The sequence below is a fragment of the Prosopis cineraria genome, unplaced genomic scaffold (genome assembly GCF_029017545.1).
Source record: "Prosopis cineraria cultivar Desert tree isolate PC_DT_omini unplaced genomic scaffold, ASM2901754v1 PC4, whole genome shotgun sequence".
Taxonomy (NCBI): Eukaryota; Viridiplantae; Streptophyta; class Magnoliopsida; order Fabales; family Fabaceae; genus Prosopis; species Prosopis cineraria.
In genome coordinates this window covers 23,425,742-23,449,118 of record NW_026555335.1, presented here as the reverse complement: position 1 = coordinate 23,449,118, position 23,377 = coordinate 23,425,742, and the positions used below count along the sequence as shown (strand labels likewise).

The window sequence follows — 23,377 nt, the reverse complement described above, 5'->3', positions numbered from 1 at the left end:
TCCAATGAGAGAAAGATATTGATTTGAGTGCTTAAGTGCGTAAATTTTTCAGAAAAAGTGACTTTTTACACTCGGGTATCTAAATTTTGATTGGACCATTAGATCATCTCCAAAATTATCTCATTAATAGCTAAGATTCATGTAGGTGCTTGTATCACTTTAATCAGATACCGTATATGAAATGGTGTACATTGAAAGTTCATCATTTTTGCTGTCAAAATGACAGCAGAATTTCGGACAGGCATGTCGCAGCGCATGGTGTCACATGCCACGACACATGACATAGAACAAACTGAGCGTGTGGCTCTGTGCCACATGTCGCAGCACACGTACTACATGCCACGACACATGGACCAAATCCTAACTTTATTTTGTGATGAAAATGCATGCAATGGAAATGGGATATGTCCATTATGCATTTGAAAAACATATGATTTGCTTCCGCTGTGTATTTGTCTAATGTAAAGTGATTTGAATAGTCTTGTAAAATGAATTTTGGGCCCATGCTTTCTAAATAAATCTTTTGATTTATGATTGATGTGTGATGTGGTAAAACTATAATCTTCTCTTATGAGAAGAGGATTTAAGAGGAGGTTACACAAAGCATGCATGCAATTCTTATGGCAACTCATATACACGAAATTCACACTAATTGGTTTATTACACAAACTCAGAGCTTTCACACAACCACAACATAACTATACTGGTCTAGACTCTTTTCCCTTACCTTGATCACTGCTTTGTCCTATAAAAATGTAACCACGAGAGTGAGATAATAATCTCAATAATGGAATAACTCACTCCTATGGACTATCACATGCAACTATAAAAAAGTAAAGCATACTATACCATTTCACATAATATATCATATATTTCAAATCAATTCACAACCATATGTGTCAATTCACTTCTTTACCAACATAATCACTACTTTTCACCACTTTTTCACATATACAACATATAGTATGATCATTACTAATCAAACCTTCAAATGACTCGAACATGAAAACATAGGCTCGCCTTAGACTAATATACACTGTCATTGGCCCTGTACTCACCTTAAATGGTAGAATCTCCTGACTAAAGGTATTATATCTCACTTCTGAAATATGGTTTCCCCCAATCCACATAATGAGGTGTCATTGACTCTAATACTGTATCACATAGATACTAATGAGTCCAAATCTCTAACACCACACCTAAAAAGGCACTAAAGAGATATAATTCTCAAACACCGCACCCCGTTAGGCAATAAGGAGAATATGCCATATGGCCTTATCACCACACTTACTGAACTCCCATCCCCATGATCATGCTTTTTAAACCATCATAAGTTTCCCAGTCACCAATTTTATATGCTTTCTCATACATATGACATATATATATATATCCCATAGAAAATCACATATTTCAATACTTTTATTTATCAAAAGTCATTTCATGTAACATTCACTAAATGTCATAAATCATACTTTGTTTAAAACCATTTCATGTACTAAATAGCATACTAACCCATAGTTACAACTAGAAAGGAAGTTATTTAAATAAAGAAAGTTATTCGGTTACCTCAACTCTTTTGTCATTAGAAAGGTTACCCGTAGATTTCAACTACCACTATAGCTCTTTATAAGCTTCGTTTCTCAACTCACGTGCTTAATATGCCAATCTAAACACAATTGGCACAATTTAGTCAATTAGTCTAATTTGATCAAAAGTACATATTTACTACTCATGGCTATACTTAGCTGTCCATTCTTTTCCATTTATCCGTTTTAAGTCTAATACTACTTGATTACCACTTTACATTACCTCAACTAGTCTCATTTCACTCAAACACAATTTCTACCCCTTTTCCTCTCTAATTTAGGGCCAAATTAAGGCTACAGGTTTAAAGCTCTACCGTTCAGCTCTTAACCTATCAAAAGTTTTAATTTAAATCCTAAGAACCTTTTTATTACTATTGGGTAAGAATTAAACCCCTAAGATTTCACCGATTCAATTTCTCTATAACTTATCTTCAGAGAAATTTGGATAGAATGAAAGGTAAGAGTTATACATAGCTTACTTGCTATGTTATTGATTAGAACCACCTTCTACGGCTTTGAAATAGCTTGCCCTATCATACTAACCCTTCTCCTCTTCTCCTTTCATGTGTTATCAATTTCTCCATTTTGAAATTCATGAAATTTCATGACTTAAGAAGTCACTTTCTAGTCCATGCACCACGACGCATGCAATATTAGCCATGGCGCGTGGTACAATAAGAAGAATTCTCACCACGTGCACTTGCTTCAACCTGAAACGCAATTCTCTTACCCATATCTATTCATACAACATCCTACCGAGTCAAACTATCAAGTAATCACCTAAATCTTTTATCCTACACTAATTATCATTTTACCCCTAATTATAATTATAGGATTTAGAAATCAAGATGTTACATCAACTATAAAAGGACTCATACATGAAGATCGAAGAATAGACATGATTGGCACATGCTATGATGTTCAATACCTTCAACTACTCTCTATATTTATCTTTAATATTATTGTACTTCAATGTATTCATCTACTCAATGAGTGAGTTCGCATCACACTATCATACGCTCCATTACAAAAAATCACCAATTACTTTTAATCTTTGAGTTAAAATCATTGAAAACTTTAGGATCCCAATAAAATATTTCAAGAAAACATATTATAATCATTTAGGTTATTCAACCCCATACAACATTTGAGTGGACACCTTAACACAATGAGGATGGAAAGAAATGACAAGAAATAATAAAACAAATAGAATGAATGATCTAGGAAACTTTTTATTCTTTTCTCTCTTTTCTTTTTTCTCCTTCTTTTCTTTTTCTTTTTGTTTCTTTTTCTAGAAACTTTATTTCTTTCTTTTTGACTATATATTTTTTCAAATCATTCTTTCTTTTTTTTTCTTTTTCTTTTGGTTGCCCCTAACTCTTTGAAAACAATAAAAAAGAATGGATTTAATGGTGCAGTAACAAAGGATAAAGAGTAATTGATAGAAAAATGATAATAGGCATCCACTCACTTAATCTAGGACATGCAATGAATATTAAAGTGATATATAAAAGTGTAACATGCATTCCTTGGCGAAAAATAGGTGAATATTTATTTTTAAGAATTAAACTAAAAGCTCAAAGTGGCTAACAAAGGATAATCATAATAATGGGTTGGCTATTTGGCTCTTGGCTATTTTTATAAATGCTATCTTTCATCTTCTATTAAACAAGTGCAAGACATGTGGTCTCAATTAAGAAATGAAACAAATTTTAAAAGGTAACATGACTAAGGAATTAATCACAATTGAGTATTTAGCTTCTTCCGTGAAAGGGTAATGTTCCACTCTAATCCATTAATTCAAGGTAAAAGAATGTTCACTTCACACCTATTCAATCCTAAAAATTACCACATCTCAAGCATCAAAATATCCATTCAAGAGCCAGGTCATTAAGTAACCTCAAATAAAACAAAACAAAGCAATTTTTTTTAATTTTTTCAGAAAAAATTTCCAAAAACCAAACCAAAACAAAACAAAATATTTATTTCTCTCCCCCACACTTAAATCATGCATTGTCCTCAATATATGTATAGACTAGTGATAAAACAAGGTGAGATCAATAATGAATGCATAATAAAAGTGTGGTGCATAATTTTTTTTTCAAACACAAACAAACCAAAAAGAATGAAATTCTACCTTTTCCTACTAGATTCATCTCCCCCACACTTGTAATTTACTCAATCAACAAATCAAGGCATAAAACAAAGTAATGTCAAAAGCAAGGGTGAAGAAGATACAACCTAGTTTAAATCTCCATAAGCTCTTAAAGTTGAAGTTTTCATCTTTGAGGAGCAGCATAAAGCTACTCATTGTATTCTTCTCTCCAAGCACCTTGGGTGGAGGCTTGGGATCAATTTGTAAGGGCTCCAAGATGTATGGTGTAGAATCTTCCATAACTTCATGTGGTTGATCATCTTGATGATTAGCCAAGGTCTCTTCTATTCCAATAATAAATCCTCTAAGTATATGTGGGTTCTTGGCCATATCATCATTTAGACCTATAAAATCAACAAAGAACCCCTCCTCAAGCATATTGGGTTCTAAAGAAGTGCACTCATGAGTAATTTCACTCAAACATGTATCATCAATTATTTCATCAAGTAAATGAGTGTTACTCTTTTCAAAAACAAATGAATTAATTTCTAAACAAATAGGGCATAGAGAATCATGTGAACAATCATAAGTGAATAGGGAATTAGAACAAGTACTATGAAACAAAGCCAACTCATCATCAAAATCATCAAGCATTAAATTAATATTATTCTCATTACTATTTGGCTTTGTAAAATCAATTCCTTGAATTCCAACCTCCTTGTCATCTTGAGTTATGTTCAATTCCTTATTCAAATCCTTAGTAGGAGCCACAGCCACTTCAAGCATTTTAATAAGGTGCTCGGCCAAGGGTACCACAAGTGTAGAACTTTCCTCCAATAGCTCGGAAACCTCTTAGACATCAAGCTTGAGTGGAGGAAATTCCTCAACATTAGCTCCTTTGATGCTTTCACCATTAGGATTTTCAAGAGCATTTAGTTCGACTTCAATTTCTTCATGCTTTAAATCCTCTAAATTCTCTCCTTCTTATGATTTGTCCTCAATTTCTTGTAAGTCTTGCATATTAGCCTCTTCAAATTGAGCAAGTTCCTCCTTGAAATCAAGAGATGGTTTGGCTACATTGCCTTGTTCACCTATAAAAGAAGGTAAACAACCCTTCCCAAGCACATCATGATTAGAAGAAACAAGTGTATGTGTACTATCAACAATATCACAAGAAGGAATTGGAATTTCATGCACACAAGATACATTACCCTCACCATCAACATCCATTTCATTTTCTTTATTCAAGCTAAGTGAAGAGTCAACACTTTCAATGATATTTGAATTTAAATTAAGAGAATTATCATGTGAACTCAAACTGTTTTTCTCTCAAGGGTATACTTTTTCACAATATGATTCATACTCAAACATCCAAGGTGATTCAACTATAATTTCTTCATCTATGTCATCATTATTTAAATCATTATGCTCATCATTAGACAAAGTCAAATGTGAAGAAGAATCAACCTTAATAGGAATAGGAGAAATTACCTCTGGAAGTAAAGGTTGGATTGACTCTTTCTCTTTTAGAGATTAAGTAGCTTGAGGTGTATTTATGTTCTCAATAGCTTTATAATCCACTTTTTGTGTATCTTTAACATGAAACATATAATTGCTTTCTTGTGGGGCTTGGGCTACTCCATGTGGTTCACAATATCTTGTTAGAATAGGACAATCATAATAAAAGTGGGTGGTAGCCTCATAATGCACACAATAAAATTTACCCCTTTGTGCATATATTTTTTCTAGATGCTCAATGTCAATAGGTGGTGTATGCTCAACATGAGTGCTTAAATTGGATTCAAAACATGGGATTGAAAAATTTATAATTATAACTTGGATGGAAATGATCATAATATAGGGGTGGACAATCAGAGTTATGTGGTTGAAATTGATTATGAAAATGGGATACATGATCACTGTTAGGTGTCGAAAATGGATGAGAATGCATGTCAAATGAATGATGGAATGAATCATGATCATGAAACCAAGCCATAAATGCAATGAAATTTATATCCGCAAGTAATGATGCAAGTTCAAGATCAAAATGATGGAATGATGAAGGAAGCTCAAATGATATGTCCTATGCAAGTGTATGAGTGGAAATGCAAGCAAACAAAAATCAAGAGATTTTTTTTTATTTTTCTATTAGACTCAACAACAATGAAGTAATCAAACACAAACAAAAAAACACCAAACATGTGGAAAGAGAGTTAGAAATGCTCAATCAAGAAGCTTTGACAATTCTAGAATTCGCACAGCAGGCTTTCTGGAGACAGTGAACTTGTGGATTTTTTAGCAGAAAATCCACATGATAAATTCCCCTGAAAATTTTATGAGAAATAAAATATATATACAGGAAAATTATATAAAAATTTCAGACCACAAATCCTTCCCTATCGTTCCTAGAAATTTTCACAAGTGGGTCCACAGGTCTGGAGAAACAGGATTTCGTCTTGAAGACCTTTAGAGTTTCCAACAAACTTTCAAATAGGAAAATGGAAAAATTGAAGAAAACTATAAACACAAGAAAAAAATATAAGATAGTGATAAGAAAAATGAGACTAGAATCAATCAATTTGGACGCACAAAGAGGGAGATATGCCAAGTCAAAGTTGAAATAGGGTTTTGGGAGTCCTCTGTAAAGGCTCCCTAGATCTTATTATCTTGTAAAATTTCCACAGGACACTTCCCATATCCAAAATTGACCAAACCAATTTTAACATGAAGCTACGATATAGAGATTTCAATGAAATAAATTTTAAGTTCAAATTCCCTCAAACTCGTTCCCAGATAATTTTTCAATTTTAGGTAGAGACACTAGAAATAGAGTATTTTCAGCTCAACACCAAACCAACGAAAATTACACTAATATTTTTTTCTTTTTTTTTCCAAAACAGAATAAAAACACTCCAAACACACAAAAACACTAAACAAAACACAAAACATAAATATTTATAATTTTTCACAAAAATTTTCCAAGAACACTAAAAATGAAAATTAAGCACTAAACAACCTTAAATTAAACCTAAACCACTCCTCGGCAATGGCGCCAAAATTTTGATAGGGAATTAGTCGCTTATTCTCAAAATTACACTAAAGCTAACCCTAATGTAATATAGGGCCAACCCTAGGTCATCTCTCAAGGAATGGTCTTAGTCTAATTAAAAGTTATTTAATGGAATAAATCACCCAAAGTTGTAGGAATTTATTTACCTAATTATCTAAACTAATTACCTAATGATTAAAATGCTAAATAAAGTGAGTGAAATGCACTTCCCTTTTCACAATAATGGAACCCTAGAGATTAGTTAATTTTGGACTCATTATCTTCTCATGATTAGGCTAAATTTAGCTTCCCTTTCCTCTTGACTAAAGCTGTCATAACTTAAGAAAATTATCCTAAGCCAATTAACCTAATTAGCTAACTTCCCTAGGTCTTAGATTAAAGTCCCTATTTTAATTAACCAATTGGTGAATAAATTAGCCAAGTGATTCACTCAAAATTTCTCTCAACAGCCATGGTAAAAATTAACCAATTGTAAGCAACCACAAGATTATGTCAAGCTACTCAACAACACAAGCATTAACACCACAAGATTATGCAATATTAACACAAGTAATTCACTAATTGAAAAACACAAAATTATGTGCCAAACAAAGAGTGGCAAAATTCAGTCATGGCTGTCCAAGGAATAAATTAAATGAAAAAATCCTCCCTCTTTACATCAACATCAAATTTAAATTAGAATTTACAAGCTAAGATGATTAAACCCTAGATTAAGGAATCTAACCATCTAGTAAAAAGAGAAGAGGATAGAAAACAAAAGAACTTAGCCAATTTGAAGCTCAAGACTCATCCTCCATCTTCATCTCTCTAGGATTCCACCAAAGAAATTAGCCAATCTTCATCATATTCAAGAACTCTAGTGATTGCTTATGAAGCCCAAACTCCATAGCTCTTGAATGATGGAAATGAGCTTCAATCCTTGCGAAAATGGAAGTGATGGAATGAAAATGAAGCAAGGAGAAGAATGGTATGAGTTTTGTGGAGGTTTAGTGGCTGAAAATGGAGGTTAGGGTGCTGGAAAATGAAGAACAAAAGAGAGAAAATAAAGAACACTATAAACAAGAGAGAGAAAATATGGAAGGTGAATGAGATGAGTGTTGGATCTGAAAAAATGAGCTGTATGGATGTGCTCCTGAGAATTTCTCATTAGTTGAATACTCAATTAAAAAAAAGGAAAAGAAATTAAAATGAAAATGGGAGCCTTGTCACACTTGCAAGGTGGCAACCTCCTATTGATTAGTAGATGATTCCAATGTGTGTGTAATTTCTCATGTGTCATCCACATCATTTAAGCTGATTTAATCCCTCAAAATAATCATAATTCACGTGCAAACCATCAGCCATTGACCTCAAGGAGTGTTGACCTTAATTGCCCAATTGATGCACAAGTTACATGCCACCTATGCCACATAAATCACATAATTCAATTAAATGGCATGTGATATAATAAAATCTAATTAATGTCCAGAATTAAATTCATAATTAGAAGGAAAAATTTATTAAATTAACCAAGTTTTAGGTTTACCCTTAAAGTAACAAAAAAAAACAATCTAGCTTGGACTTCATCTATATATACCCCAATTGGTTTCATTATGCTACAAACAAGATGTAGGGACCGCAAGAATCTATGGATGTCCTCACTAGGCAATCCATGATATTTTAGTAATGATTGCGTAAAAGAATGCTTACTTTCAAAACCCACATCATTTAGGGGAACATACATACCATATGGATTATCATGCTAATTAGGTGCAATCAATTGCCTAATTGAGACTGCATCGAGGGGGTTATAATGTCCCTCTCCCTCTTTATTAAATTGAATCCTTGATAGTCATTCATCCCATTATTGTAGGGCTACCCATTGTCATTTCCATTAGGAGCAACTCGGCCTTGCCCTTGATTTACATAAGGTGCACCCATATTGGCATTTTGAGTCCCCTGTTAGATAAGGTTTTAGGGTGGGTTTTACACTTCATTATTAAAATTTTGAGGCATACCAAGCTGTCCTAAACCACTAAAATTAGGATCTTCTATATTAAAATTAAAAGAAAGAAATTTTGTTCTCTCATAATTCATCGTAAGGTCCTTTCAATTTCAGGATCAAATGAAACTTGTTCCCTAGAATTCCCACGAATCATGCACTAGAGGAGAAACAAAAAGTAAAAACCAATGACTCCAAAAAATGAAAACACAAAGGAAATGAGAAAGAAGCACTCAAAAGAAAGAAAAACTTAAAACTAATCCAAAACAGAATTTGCTTGGGACTTAAGCAAGAAAAGAAGACTCAAAATTAGAAAATGCAAAGAAAAAGTAATTTTTTTAAAAAAAACTAAACACAAAGAAAAACATAAATCACAACTAAGAAAAACACCATTAATAGCCATCAAGAGTCCAAAAAATAAAATTAATGAGTGTAGTTTAGAAATGCTCATGAAGCTTCAATACTAGAAAATGTGTCTTCTTTTTGCATCCAATAGCTTGTCTGCCCTCCCTAGAGCAATCTACTCGTCAAATCTACTTGAAATATCGTATGAAAATAGGGGAGATATAGAGAAACAACATATTGAAATTTTAAAATTTTTAACTGGACATAGACTTCCCAATAATTCATTGAATTTGGGCTTCAACACTTTGGAGACTAAATTTCCTCCAAAATGACCCAGTGAAATTGTTTCTCAAATTCAAAATGTTGGTGACTCAAACTAAAAATAGGTAACACAAAAGTTATAACTAAGATAAGAAAGTGAAAAAATGAGTTAAAAATGACCCAAGTTGGACAAATACACAAAGAGATATGCACTACACAAGTTGCCTTGGTGCTCTAGATTTCTCCAAAATAGCCAGTTTAACCTTGTTGACTTTAAACACGTGTACAGAGAAAATTAAAAGTCCAAAAATCATGAAATTTGGCATAAATCAAATTAACAATATAATATTACAATGTACCAAAATTTGAGAATTTTTCTCCTATAGAGTAGTTCTAGATGAATTGTTAAAACACCTAGAAAGCTGGAGAAACAGAGAAAATCAGTTTTAGGCTCTTTGAAATCCAAGCCAACAAAACACGCAAAAATTCAAAAAAATCACAAAAACATGAAAAAACACATAAAAACAAAAATGAAATAAAAACACTAATTAAGCCTAAATAAACCTAGCCTTGCATCCTCGACAACAGCACCAAATCTTTAGAGTGTATGTCGCTTACACTCCAAAATAACCAAGTTAATACTAATATAGTACTAGTGGCAACCTAGGTCATTCTTCACTAAGGAGGCTAACCAAGATTAATAACCTAATTAACTAGTGAAATGGAAATGGGAGTGTTTTAATTATTTCTAAAGTGGAGTCATAAGAGTTGTGGAATGCTAGATTCCCTGTCTACACTTTTTAATTAGGCTTAAGTTAATTTCCGCTCTCTTGATCAAATTAAACCCCTTACACAATTTTTTATAAATGTGCCTTCCTAACCAGTTCAATTAACTAAATCTATGCACAATTTTGTATAAGTCCCTAATTAATTCCGTAGTTAAGTGCAAAGTGATCAAAATTCTCCTTAGGTTCCCTTTATGTGCAGCTCAGCCTATAGTAAGTCTAATGCATAATTTTACACACAAGACATGTTATCAAATACCAACAAAATATATTTATGCATAGCCAATGTAAGACATATTCAACACACATAAAACATATATTTATATGAATTACAATGTATTGGAGAAATTTTTCAGCAATTACACAAAGGGGAATCAAGTGGAAAAACACTAAACCAACAAGTTAAATACCAATTTTGATCAATAAAATCTAGATATAACAATACTCCTAATTTTAAGAATAAGATTATATCAACTTAGGTTTAATGGAGAGTGGTCATAACCCTTAACCTTCCTTGAGGTAGTTCAAAACTCCTCTAGCATCCTTCCCTCTTAGCACTCCTTGTAGATTTAGCCTCTAGTCATCTTGTAACCTATTTGAGCACAATCCTTCCACCATGGCTGAACCATACTCATGAACACCTTGAGGATTTTAAAGCCAAACCTAGAAAATGAAGCTTTAGGTTTGAAGAGTAAGGTGGAAGAAGAAGAATGGTGGAGTTGAATTAGGATTTTGATGATTAGACTATGAGATATGGAGGAGAGAAGATGAGATGGAGATAAAGAACATGAAGAATAATTGAGAGAGAGTGGAGAAGGGTGGAGGATAAAAAATGAGAGTGAATAGAACAACGAATGCTAAAAATGAAATTATGGTAGTTTGATTCAAATCTAAAGTGAATGTGCCCAACTCTAGTGTTAAAAAATGGGTGAAAGATGAGCTAGGGTAACTTTATTATTTATCACAGTAAAATGGATGAAAATTTACATGAAAATGGTCTAAAAATTGAATTAAATAAAAGCTAAAGGTAATGAAAAATTAAGAGGGAGAGTGAGTGAATTTAAAGTGTGGTATAATGTGTGCAAGACCATGCAAGACTTGTACTTTCACCTCAAAGCTCAAGTGTTTTACCTCTTGACTCATCTATTATTCTAATCCAATGGTTATCATGTGCTAAGTCTATGATGTGTAACCCTACACAAATAAATGTGACACATAAGATCGAAGTTCAAAGTATATGAATAATAATTCCATTTCCAATTAAAATTAATTTTCAAATATGTGGCATAATGCAATTAAATAATAAAATATAATTATAACATCATAAAAGAGCCATTGGGGCATGCCAAATAGCCTAAAAATTTTCAACCCACACATGTACAAAAATAATCTAACCTAAGTGCAAGAAAACAAGTCAACCCAAAACTTTGACTTTTTAAAATTATCAACTTGTGAAATTAATTACTCTCAATCTAAAAAGAGTTTGAGAAATCTAATTAGACAATTTTTATTCTAGACTACAAAACCATCTTGACTAATTTTCTCAAATATTTTCTCATAAGTCTAATTTTATGACCAAAATGCCTTTAATACATTGAATCCTACACTTAGGCGATTTCTCACAACTAATGCAATAAGTGTTCAATTTGGATAAATATAACATGATTTTTGTCAAGAATAACAAGGGAAAAGTGTGTAATAAATGTGACTTATCAATGGGCCTTGTTTCTTGTAAGATTAGAAGTTCTGGTTCGAGCGTAAAGCTTGCTTTGCTAAGGGGAACCAGGAGTACAAAAGCATGAGTATGAACGAGCATAGATTTGTGTATATGCATATTTTACCATTTTTTTTAAAATATATGCTATTTTATCTCTTGTTTATGATTTTACTTATTAACTAGTATTTAAGGTTTATCTAAGTTATTGTGACATATGTCTCACTCTGTTACCTTTGTATACATGTGAAGAGAGCACGAGGAGGCCAAAAAAGGAGGTAAGGAAAGAGTAGCCTCTTATGGTAGTGGTATGACTACCTAGTTATGTAATGAATGTATAAATTTATTGTTAGGGATTTGAGCTGCCAACTAGGATGCATAAGTATATGTGAATATGAATATACGAATGTTTATATGATTGTGGTTGAAAACTTGCTTGTATACTTGAATTGCATCTCACTGAGGGTACCATAGTAGTAGGTACATGGGTAGGCCTAGATGTCAATCAAGCAAGTGTATATTATTAGGTAACTTTTTCCACTTATAATACATGTATATGAATGTGAATTATTATTTAAAATTATGCGTATATATGAGAACTTGACCTAAATGGTAAGGCTTGGCCCCATTAGTAGGAGTTGAGTATATTTATGATTTTTGAACATATGGTGAGGCTTATCCCTATATGAGGAAGTCAAATGATTGAAGTGGAACAAATATATATGTGTCTGTAGTTATGTGTATTGCACCTCATATATGCTCACAAGTGTGTAATGTGGCACAAAAAGCTCAAAATGACTATGTGGTGTGATATATGTGATTTAATGTGTTAATCAATTGTATGTGGTCCTTTTAGAATTAGTTCAAAGACCAAAGTGGTCTAACGGGATAAGGAATGAGAATTGAACACTTAGGGTGCAAGTTTTGAAAGAAAAAGTAGCTTTTTGCAAACGAATGTCTAATTTTTGATTGAACCATTATATTATGTCCAAACTTATCTTGCTAGATAGAATATGTTATAAGCTTTGTGTGGGCACTTGAATCACTCCAATCGAACGTCAGATATGAAAATGGTGCATGGTGAAAGTTTGCCCTACGAACTGTCATTTCACAGCAAAATTGTTGTCACATTGGCTATAGTGCATTGTGTGCCATGTCACAGTGCATGGTAAAGAGAGAAAAAGACACAGCATATATGGTACGAGCCGTGGTGTATGCAAATTTCATAAAAAAGTGGTTGTGCTTTATTGAATCATTGAATTATGTTTGTGCTTCTGTTAGCCCTCTTATTTGAACATACTTTTAATGAAGTCAAGATCCCATATTTTGAAAACAAATTGAGGGCTATTACTCTGATATTTTTTATATGATTATATTGTGATGTTTGATTGTAATGGTAAAGTCTAGATGAGATAAGGGACTTTACACTTCACAAGTGCCCGAATTGAACTTATGGGGTTTTTGTTAAGGAGATTGATACAAACATTAAGTCTGAGATTGTATTGTGGCTTTATAAGTACCCAGATCAAACTTATGGTTATAGTGAAAATCTCAAGAGGTTCTTGGGGAATAGATGTAGGCTAACTAGATTAGGCTAAACTAGGATAAATTCTCTATGTATTGTTCTATATCTCTCTCATCTTCATCTACACTATTTTATCCTCTCATCATTCATATTCCAAGTTTTTGTGGTCAAGAGCTTTTAAGCAAAAAATTAGAGGACACCCAATTCACCCCTCTCTTGGGTGACTAGCATAGTTTGCATTATATCCTTGAAAAATTGCTAAAAATACGTCAGTTAGCACTCACGTCCAAAAGATAAAAGGTTATATTAATCACCAAGAGAGGCTTGAATTTCCCTTGAGCCTGAACATAGCTATAGATTTGATCTCGTACTTACTTCCAAACAATTATGACTAGTTTGTCATGAACTACAACATGACCAAAGTGAAGAAATCAATTTTTGAATTGTATGGGATACTTAAAACTGCTAAGCAAAATATTAAGAAAAAGCCTAGCACTATTTTGATGGTTCAAAAAGTAAAGGGAATGAAAATGAAGGGTAGGGAAAGGTGATAGAACACATTTATTAAACACTTTTTGATAATAATTAGGACCATTTATTAAGGGTTTATTATCTTAAAGTGCACACACATTGCATTAGAATTGGAAATTTACCTAAGTGTCTTGGTTTTGTGCAAAAATGAGCTTTTGAGAAAATGTATAAGCAAAAATAAATAAAATTTATTTTAAGTGTAGAAGAAGAGTGGTCAAATTATATTTTACAAATTTATTAAATAAAAAGTCAACACTTTATCTAGTGTGCTAGTTTGACTTAGTTTTGGGTTTGAATTTGCGTGGAGATTTTTATATGATTTTGTGCAGCCAAGAACTTGGTTATTTTAATAAGTTCTCCCTTCTAAATATGAATTTAATTCTACACTTTAATTATATTTTATAATGTCACATGTTATTTAATTAAATTATGTGACTTCTGTTACATAAATGACATATGACTTATGAATCAATTAGATAAATGAAGTCAAAAGTCCATGGGATCAAAGTTTACCATTTGGACGTGTTTTAATTCACATTGGGTGGTCTAGATCAACTTAAAATGTGGAAGATACATGGGATTAATTTGACACACATTGAAATTATCTATAAGTCAATAGAAGAATGCCACCTAGCAAGTGTGACAAGTCCTCAAAATTCCTTTTTATTTTTTTCTTTTATTTTAATGAGTAACCAGCTAAAGCCAACACCTTGTGCATGCCATTTAGCTTATATTTTTAGATCTAACACCACAATTCACTCATCCCTTCCATTCATTCTCTCTAGTTCATCTTGTTCTTTATTTTCTCCACCTTCTCTCTGCTTTCTTTATTTTTCAATCACCCTAGCCTTCATTTCCAACCACCAAACCTCCGTAAAACGTATACCATTCTTCATATCTCTCCTTGCTTATCCTATCCCTTAATTCTCACAAGGACCTAAGCTCAATTTCTTCATCCAAGCTTCGATGGATTTTAGCCACGAGGTGCTTCTCTTAGGGTTCTTGAAGATAAAAATGGTTGACTAAGTTTCTTGGTGGATTCCTAGTGAGATGAAGATGGAGGGTGAATCTAGAGCTTTAATTGGGTAAGTTTCTTTTGTTTCCTATTCTCTTTTATTTTTACTAGATGATTAGATATCGTAGTTAAGAGTTTGATCATCTTAGCTTGTAAATTCTAATTTGAGTTTGATCTTGATGTATAAAGAAGAGGATTGTATTGGTTAATTTCTTCTTTTTGTTACCTTGGTGATTTTGGCTACTTCATGTTTAGCACATAGTATTGTGTTTTTCATTTAGTGTATTACATGTGTTAATATTACATTATCTTGTGGTTTCTCACTTTATTACTATGGCTATGGCATTTGAGAGGAGAATTTGAGTTATTCACTTAGATAATTTTTGCACCAATTGGTTAATTGAACTAGAGATTTTAATCTAAGATCAAGGGAAATTAGCTAATTAGGTTAATTAACTTAAGATAGTCTTTTAGGTCAAGACAGCTTTTACCAAGTGGAAAGGGAAGCTTAATTTAGCCTAATCATAAGAGGATAAGGTTTCTAAAATCAACTAATCTCTAGGGTTTCACATTCTTGAAGAAGGGAAGTCCACACCATCTACTTTAGTTAGCAATTTTAATTACTTATCAATTAGGTAACTGGGTAGGTAATTAGGTAATCAAACTTTCAATTCATTGAGTGATTTATTCCATTAGATAACCTTTTAGTTGAGCTAAAACTATTCCTTAAGAGATGACTTAGGTTGGCCCTATATTACATTAGGGTTAATTTAGTTTTATTTTAAGGGTTGAGCGATAAAACCGCATAAAAAAAGGTAAGGGCTTTAGTGATAAGACCAAATAGTCAAGCAAGCCCAAATCCAAGCCTAGAGCTAAGAACGCAAAGCCTCTAAAAGAAGGAGTTTATTTCTCTTACAATAAACATGGTCATTGGAAGAGGAACTGCAAGTTTTACCAAGATCTAAAGAAGAAGAAGGGTAGCAGGGTTACTCCTTCAAATATTTGTGATATAGACATTCATCTTTCTACTTCTTCAACATGCATATTAGATGCTGCATGTGGTTCTTACATTTGTACAAATATGCAGGGTCTTAAGGACAATATCAAGTTGAATAAGGGCAAAGTGAACGAGTTCAAAATAAAGTAAGAGTTTCTACTTTAGCTATAGGTACTTATGAATTATTTTTGTCCAGTGGGCTTTTGTTAGTTTTAAAAAATTTTTATTATGTTCCTCACTATTATAAGATAGGCTTTTAACAAAGAGTAAAAAATACTTTTAACAATAATAGAACTGCTATTATTTTAAGGGATGTTAGAAGTTTATGACTTCCAACAGTGGTTAGACAAGTTGGCTGTTAAAAATTGTTTCTTAAAAAACTTGAATTTTATTTCTACTTATTCACCCAATTCATGAAAATGAAAATATTATATACAATTTAAAGCCAACCAGCCAATTCTAGTACATATAAACAATAAAAATTTAAATACAAAATTTTATAGAAATTACATAAAACTCAACTGGTCTATACAATTTCCTAAAAAAACTGTCTAAACCTCACATACCATCTATAAAATTGTGCCCAACATGTGAGGATGTCATCAACCTCTTCTTTGGAGAATGGACCATTGTTTAGTATGTTTTCATTGCCCTATGATCAACATCACAAGATTTATAATTAATATATCCATAAAAAAATTGAATTTAATAGTTTTTGTACAAGTATACTTATGAGTCTATGGTCTTCTTTACGTCATTGTTTGGTTTGTAATGGAGAAGCGTAAGAAGAGGACTATGTTACTATTCAATGAAAGAACAATTAGTTGCTAGTGACCCTTGCAAAATAGGCTGAGTTAGAATAAATCTACATTTAACAAAAAACTATTAATTGCAAATTAGTCCTCGTGAGTGCACGTATAGAGCCATGAAAATTTCCTTTTTGACTTCACATATTCTTTGCTGAAGGTACTGGGACCTTATTTCCACATAATTACCTTTCTTCATCATATGATTTAGGAAAAGGAATATAAAATTATCACCTTTACCTGATGTGATGCATAAACGATAAAGGTACCAGTGATAATGGAATCATGTTAGTTGACTAAACTTCGATAAGGGTGATCTCATCTAAGAAATCTTCGAGTGCCAAGGTAGACCACCTTTCTTCCATGTTGAAGTTGACAGTAGCATATGCCTTCTTCACAAACTGGACATGCTTTATGACCCTTGACATAGTACTCAAAAGAATTCCTATGCATAGGAAAGTCATTTATAGTTCAAAGATCATAGCACAAAACTTAAAATTCTCCTTTTGATTTACATCAAACACATCTACACCTACTTCCCACAACTCTTCCAAGTCTTCAATCGAAGGTCTCAATAAATACAATGTCATTTCTTGGTTGTTTTGGTCCTGAAATTAACATGAATAACATCATGTACTTTTGTTTTATGCACAGTTGAGGTGATAGGTTATTGATCACTAAAAGAACAAGCCATAAGCTGTGTACACTATTAAGGCTAACATAATGATTCATTCCATTAGTAGAAATTCCATGCCTAAGGTTCATTGCCTCATTACCAAATTTAGGAAACAATTAATCAATTTTCTTCCATTGAGGAGAATTGCTTGGATGTCAAAATTATCCATCCGATATCCTCTCATATGCATGCCACCTTAAATTCTTCACATCATTGGTATTTGCAAAAGTGCTTAAACCTTGGTATAATCAAAGATACCATAAGACTTTTGTAGGAGCCCTTGATAGGAAATTAGTCGCTTATCCTCAAAATTACACTAAAGCTAACCCTAATGCAATATAGGGCCAACCCTAGGTCATCTCCCAAGGAATGGTTTTAAGTCTAATTGAAAGTTATCTAGTGAAATAAATCAACCAAAGTTTGTAGGAATTTAGTTATCTAGCTAATTATCTAAACTAATTACCTAATATGCAAGTAATTAAAATGCTAGTGAAAGTGAGTGAAATGAACTTCCCTTTTCACAATAATGGAACCCTAGAGATTAGTTGATTTTGGACTCATTATCTTCTCATGATTAGGCTAAGTTTAGCTTCCCTTTCCTCTTGACTAAAGCTGTCATGACTTAAGAAAATTATCCTAAGCCAATTAACCTAATTAGCTAACCTCCCTAGGTCTTAGATTAAAGTCCCTAGTTCAATTAACCAATTGGTGAAGACATTAGCCAAGTGATTCACTCAAAATCCTCTCTCAACAGCCATGGTCAAACACATAAATTGAGCAACCACAAGATTATGTCAAGCTACTCAACAACACAAGCATTAACACCACAAGATTATGCAATATTAACACAAGAAATTCACTAATTGAAAAACACAAGATTATGTGCCAAACAAAGAGTGGCAAAATTCAGTCATGGCTGTCCAAGGAAGAAATTAAATGAAACAATCCTCTCTCTTTACATCAACATCAAATTCAAATTAGAATTTATAAGCTAAGATGATTAAACCCTAGATTAAGGAATCTAACCATCTAGTAAAAAGAGAAGAGGATAGGAAACAAAAGAACTTAGCCAATTTGAAGCTCAAGACTCATCCTCCATCTTCATCTCTCTAGGATTCCACAAAGAAACTTAGCCAATCTTCATCTTCAAGAACCCTAGTGATTGCTTGTGAAGGCCAAACTCCATAGCTCTTGAATGATGGAAATGAGCTTCAATCCTTGTGAAAATGGAAGGGATGGAACGAAAATGAAGAGAGGAGAAGAATGGTATGAGTTTTGTGGAGGTTTGGTGGCTGAAAATGGAGGTTAGGTGCTGGAAAATGAAGAACAAAAGAGAGAAAATGAAGAACACTATGAACAAGAGAGAGAGAATGTGGAAGATGAATGAGATATGTGTTGGATCCCATTTAGGACTTAAAATGGCGTGCTCCTTGGTGTCTCCCATCAGCTGAAGCTTAATTAAAATAAGGAAAAAGAAATTAAAATGTAAATGGGAGCCTTGTCACACTTGCAAGGTGGCAACTTCCTATTGGTTTGTAGATGATTCCAATGTGTGCCTAATTTCCCATGTGTCATCCACATCATTTTAGCTGATCTAATCCCTCAAAATAATCATAATTCACGTGCAAACCATCAGCCATTGTCCTCAAGGAGTGTTGACCTCAATTGCCCAATTGATGCACAAGTCACATGCCACCTATGTCACATAAATCACATAATTCAATTAAATAGCATATGATATAATAAAATCTAATTCATGTCCAGAATTAAATTCATATTTAGAAGGGGAATTTATTAAATTAACCAAGTTTCAGGCTGCACAAAATTATATAAAAATTTTCACACAAAGGCAAACCAAAAACTAGGACAAACTAAGACACTTAAGAAAGTGTTGACTTTTTTATTTAATTACTCCCAAACTAAAATGAATTTTAAAAATATAATTTCACCATTCATCAACTGGACATAAAATGCACTTTGTCAATTTTTCTTGTACATTTTCTCAAAAGTTCATTTTTTGGACCAAAATGCCCCTAGTGCACTGATCTTAGAAACTTAGGCAAAGTTCCAAATCTAATGCAATGTGTGCACTTGAAGGTGATAAATAATTAATAAAATGGTCCTAATTGACAAATAAAAGTGGGTAACAAATGTGTTCTATCAATTCCCCCACACTTAGCTTTTGCACTCCGGGCAAAATCAAGTGAAAAAGGTCCCAAAAGAAACTATAAGACAAAGAAATAAGAGAAAAACATTGTTTCAAGTCACTAAAATACTAGCTCATGAACTTCTACAAATTATCAATCAATGTGGCAATAATTACGAAAGAATTATGCACATCACAAACAAACCGTTACCAAGAATCAATGTCAAAGAGTAAGCCTCTCTAGGTTAAGTGTTTGCTCTCATCACTCAAAGTGTATAAGGTATTAAATTTCACTCAAAATTTCTTAGGATAAACCCTACTATGAATTTGTAACCCTTCTACATCTCCATCACTAAATAGCACTTGCAATCAAGAATCAAATGGACTTTATTAGGTTGTGATATAGGTAATGAAAGGATGTCTAAGAAATGCATGTATATAAAAAAAATAGGGTTAGCATCAAAATAATGCTAAATCAAGATATATCCCCTTAATATGCAAAGCATAACCTAACTCAATTGAGTGAACACCTTAACACAATGAGGATGGAAAGAAATGATAAGAAATAATAAAACAAATGGAATGGATGAGCTAGGCAACTTTTTATTTTTATTTTTATTTTTTTTCTTTCTTTCTTTCTTTTTTTTTTCTTTTTCTAGCAACTTTATTTCTTTTCTTTTTGACTATATTTTTTTTTTCAAATCTATCTTTGTTGTTTTTTTTTGGTTGCCCCTAACTCTTTGAAAACAATGGAAGTAATGGATAGAGAAATGATAATAAGCATCCACTCATTTGATCTAGGACATGCAATGAATATTAAAAAGACATATAAAAGTGTAACATGCATTCCTTGGGGAAAAATAGGGTGAATATTTTTTTTTTTAAGAATCAAACCAAAGGCTCAAAGTGGCTAACAAAGGATAATAAATAATAATAGGTTGGCTATTTGGCTCTTGGCTATTTTTTATGAATGCCATCTCTCATCTCCTATCAAACAAGTGCAAGATATATGGTCTTAATTAAGAAGTGAAACAAATTCTAGAGGGTAACATCACTAAGGAATTAATCACACATGAGTGTTTAGCCTCTTCCATGAAAGGGTAATATGCCACTCTAATCCATTAATTCAAGGTAAAAGAATGTTCACTTCACACCTATTCAATCCTAAAAATTACCACATCTCAAGAATCAAAATATCCATTCAAGAGCTAGGTAATTAAGTAACCTCAAACAAAACAAAACAAAGAAATTTTTTTTTTTTGCAAAACCAAACAAACAAAACAAAATGTTTATTTCTCTCCCCCACACTTAAATCATGCATTGTCCTCAATGTATGTATAGACTAGTGATAAAATAAGGTGAGATCAATAATGAATGCATAACAAAAGTGTGGTGCAGATTTTTTTTTTTCAAACTAAAACACAAAACAAAGAAGTCAAATAAAGCAAATAAACTCTAACTTTCCTACTAGGTTCATCTCCCCCACACTTGCAATTTACTCAATCAACAAATCAAAGCATAAAGCAAAGTAAAGTAAAAAGAAAGGGTGAAGAAGATACAACCTAGTTTAAATCTCCACAAGCTCTTGAAGTTGAAATTTTCATCTTTGAGGAGTAACATGAAGCTACTCATTATCATCTTCATTCCAAGCATCTTAGGTGGAGGCTCAAGATCAATTTGTAATGGCTCCAAGATGTATGGTGTAGAATCTTTCATAACTTTATGTGGTTGATCATCTTCATGGTTAGCCAAGGTCTCTTCCATTGCAATGATAAATCCTCTAAGTACATGGGGGTTCTTGGCCATATCATCATTTAGACCTATAAAATCAACAAAGAACCCTTCCTCAAGCATATTGGGTTTTAAAGAAGTGCACTCATGATTAATTTCACTCAAACATACATCATCAATTATTTTATCAAGTAAATGATTGCTACTATTTTCAAGCACAAATGAATTAATTTCTAAACAAATAGGGCATGGAGAATCATGTGAACAATCACAAGTGAATAGGAAATTAGAACAAGTACTATGAAACAAAGCCAACTCATCATCAAAATCATCAAGCATTAAATCAATATTATTCTCATTACTATTTGGCTTTGTAAAATCAATTCCTTGATTTTCAACCTCCTTGTCATCTTGAGTTATTTTCAATTCCTTGTTCAAATCCTTAGTAGGAGCTACAGCCTTTTCAAGTTGAGCAAGTTCCTCTTTGAAATCAAGAGATGGTTTGGCTACATTGCCTTGTTCACCTACAAAAGAAGGTAAACAACCTTTCTCAAGCACATCATGGTTAGAAGAAACAAGTGCATGTGCACTATTAACAATATCACAAGAAGGAATTGGAATTTCAAGCATACAAGATACATCATCGCCACCATCAACATCCATTTCATTTTCTTTATTCAAGCTAAGTGAAGAGTCAACACTTTCAATGATATTTGAATTTAAATCAAGAGAATTATCATGTGAACTCAAAGTGTTTTTCTCCCAAGGGTATACTTTTTCACAATATGATTCATGCTCAAACATCCAAGGTGATTCAACTATAATTTCTTCATCTACGTCATCATCATTTAAATCATTATGCTCATCATTAGATAAAGTCAAATGTGAAGAAGAATCAACCTCAATAGGAATAGGAGAAATTACCTCTTGAAGTAAGGGTTGGATTGACTCCTTCTCTTTTGGAGATTGAGTGGCTTGAGGTGTATTTATATTCTCAATAGCTTCATGAGCAACTTTTTGTGTGTCTTCAACTTGAAACATGTAATTTCTCTCTTGTGAGGCTTGGGCTACTCCATGTGGTTCACAATATCCTTTTAGAATAGGACAATCATAATAGAAGTGGGAGATAGCCTCACAATGCACACAATAAAATTTACCCCTTTGTGCATATAATTTTTCTAGATGCTCAATGTCAATGGATGGTGTACGCTCAACATGAGTGCTTAGATTGGATTCAAAACTCATGGGATTGAAAAATTCATAATTGTGACTTGGATGGAAATGATCATGATATGGGGGTGGATAATCAAAGTTATATTGTTGAAATTGATTATGGAAATGGGATGTATGGTCAATGTTAAGCGCTGGAAATGGATGGGAATGGATGTCAAATGAATGATGGAATGAATCATGATCATGAAACCAAGCCATAAAATGCAATGAAATTTATATCCACAAGCAATGATTCAAATTCAAGCTCAAAATGATGGAAAGACCAAGGAAGCTCAAATGATATGCCCTTTGCAAGTGTATGAGTGGAAATGCAAGCAAACAAAAATCAAGAGAAATTTTTTTTCTTTTTTTTTTCTATTAGAATTAAAAACAATAAAAAAAATCAAAAACAACACCAAACAAGTAGAAAGAGAGTTAGAAATGCTCAATCAAGAAGCTTTGACAATTCTGGAATTTGCACAGTAGGCTTTCTGGAGATAGTGAACTTGTGGATTTTTTAGCAGCCAATCCATATGAGAAATTCACCTGAAACTTTTATGAGATACACAAGAGATATTCAGAAAAATTATATAAAACTTTCAGATTACAAATCCCTCCCAATCGTTCCCAGAATTTTTCACAAGTTGGTCCACAGGTCTGGAGAAACAGGATTTCGTCCAGAAGACCTTCAGAGCTTCTAACAAACTTTCAAATAGGAAAATGGAAAAATTGAAGAAAATCCTAAACACAAGAAACAAATATAAGACAGTGATAAGAAAAATGAAACTCAAATCAATCAATTTGAACGCACAAAGAGGAAGATATGCTAACTCAAAGTTGAAACAGGGTTTTGGGAATCCTCTGTAATGGCTCCCTGGACCTTGTTAGATTGTAAAATTTC

The 23,377-nt window shown here is 32.7% G+C and overlaps 1 protein-coding gene across 2 annotated transcripts; it reads right to left on the bottom strand.

Annotated features, from left to right (window-relative positions):
• Positions 1-18,351: 18,351 nt before the first annotated feature.
• LOC129309967 (uncharacterized) lies at positions 18,352-22,795 on the bottom strand. 2 transcript variants are annotated; one of them, XM_054951764.1, is made up of 2 exons: positions 21,093-22,795; positions 18,352-19,083 (listed from the first exon to the last, which is right to left on the bottom strand). In XM_054951764.1, the coding sequence occupies exons 1-2, from the start codon at positions 22,693-22,695 to the stop codon at positions 19,073-19,075; spliced, it is 1,614 nt and encodes a 537-aa protein (XP_054807739.1). In that variant the 5' UTR covers positions 22,696-22,795; the 3' UTR covers positions 18,352-19,072. The 2 variants fall into 2 exon arrangements, with proteins under 2 accessions (XP_054807739.1, XP_054807740.1); XM_054951765.1 differs by having other exon boundaries at positions 18,353-19,083; positions 21,096-22,795.
• Between the last annotated feature and the right edge of the window lie 582 nt (positions 22,796-23,377).

Bases quoted from the DNA above. Each gene is read 5' to 3' on its own strand.
- LOC129309967 (XM_054951764.1), bottom strand. From the start codon at position 22,695: ATGGCTTGGTTTCATGATCATGATTCATTCCATCATTCATTTGACATC.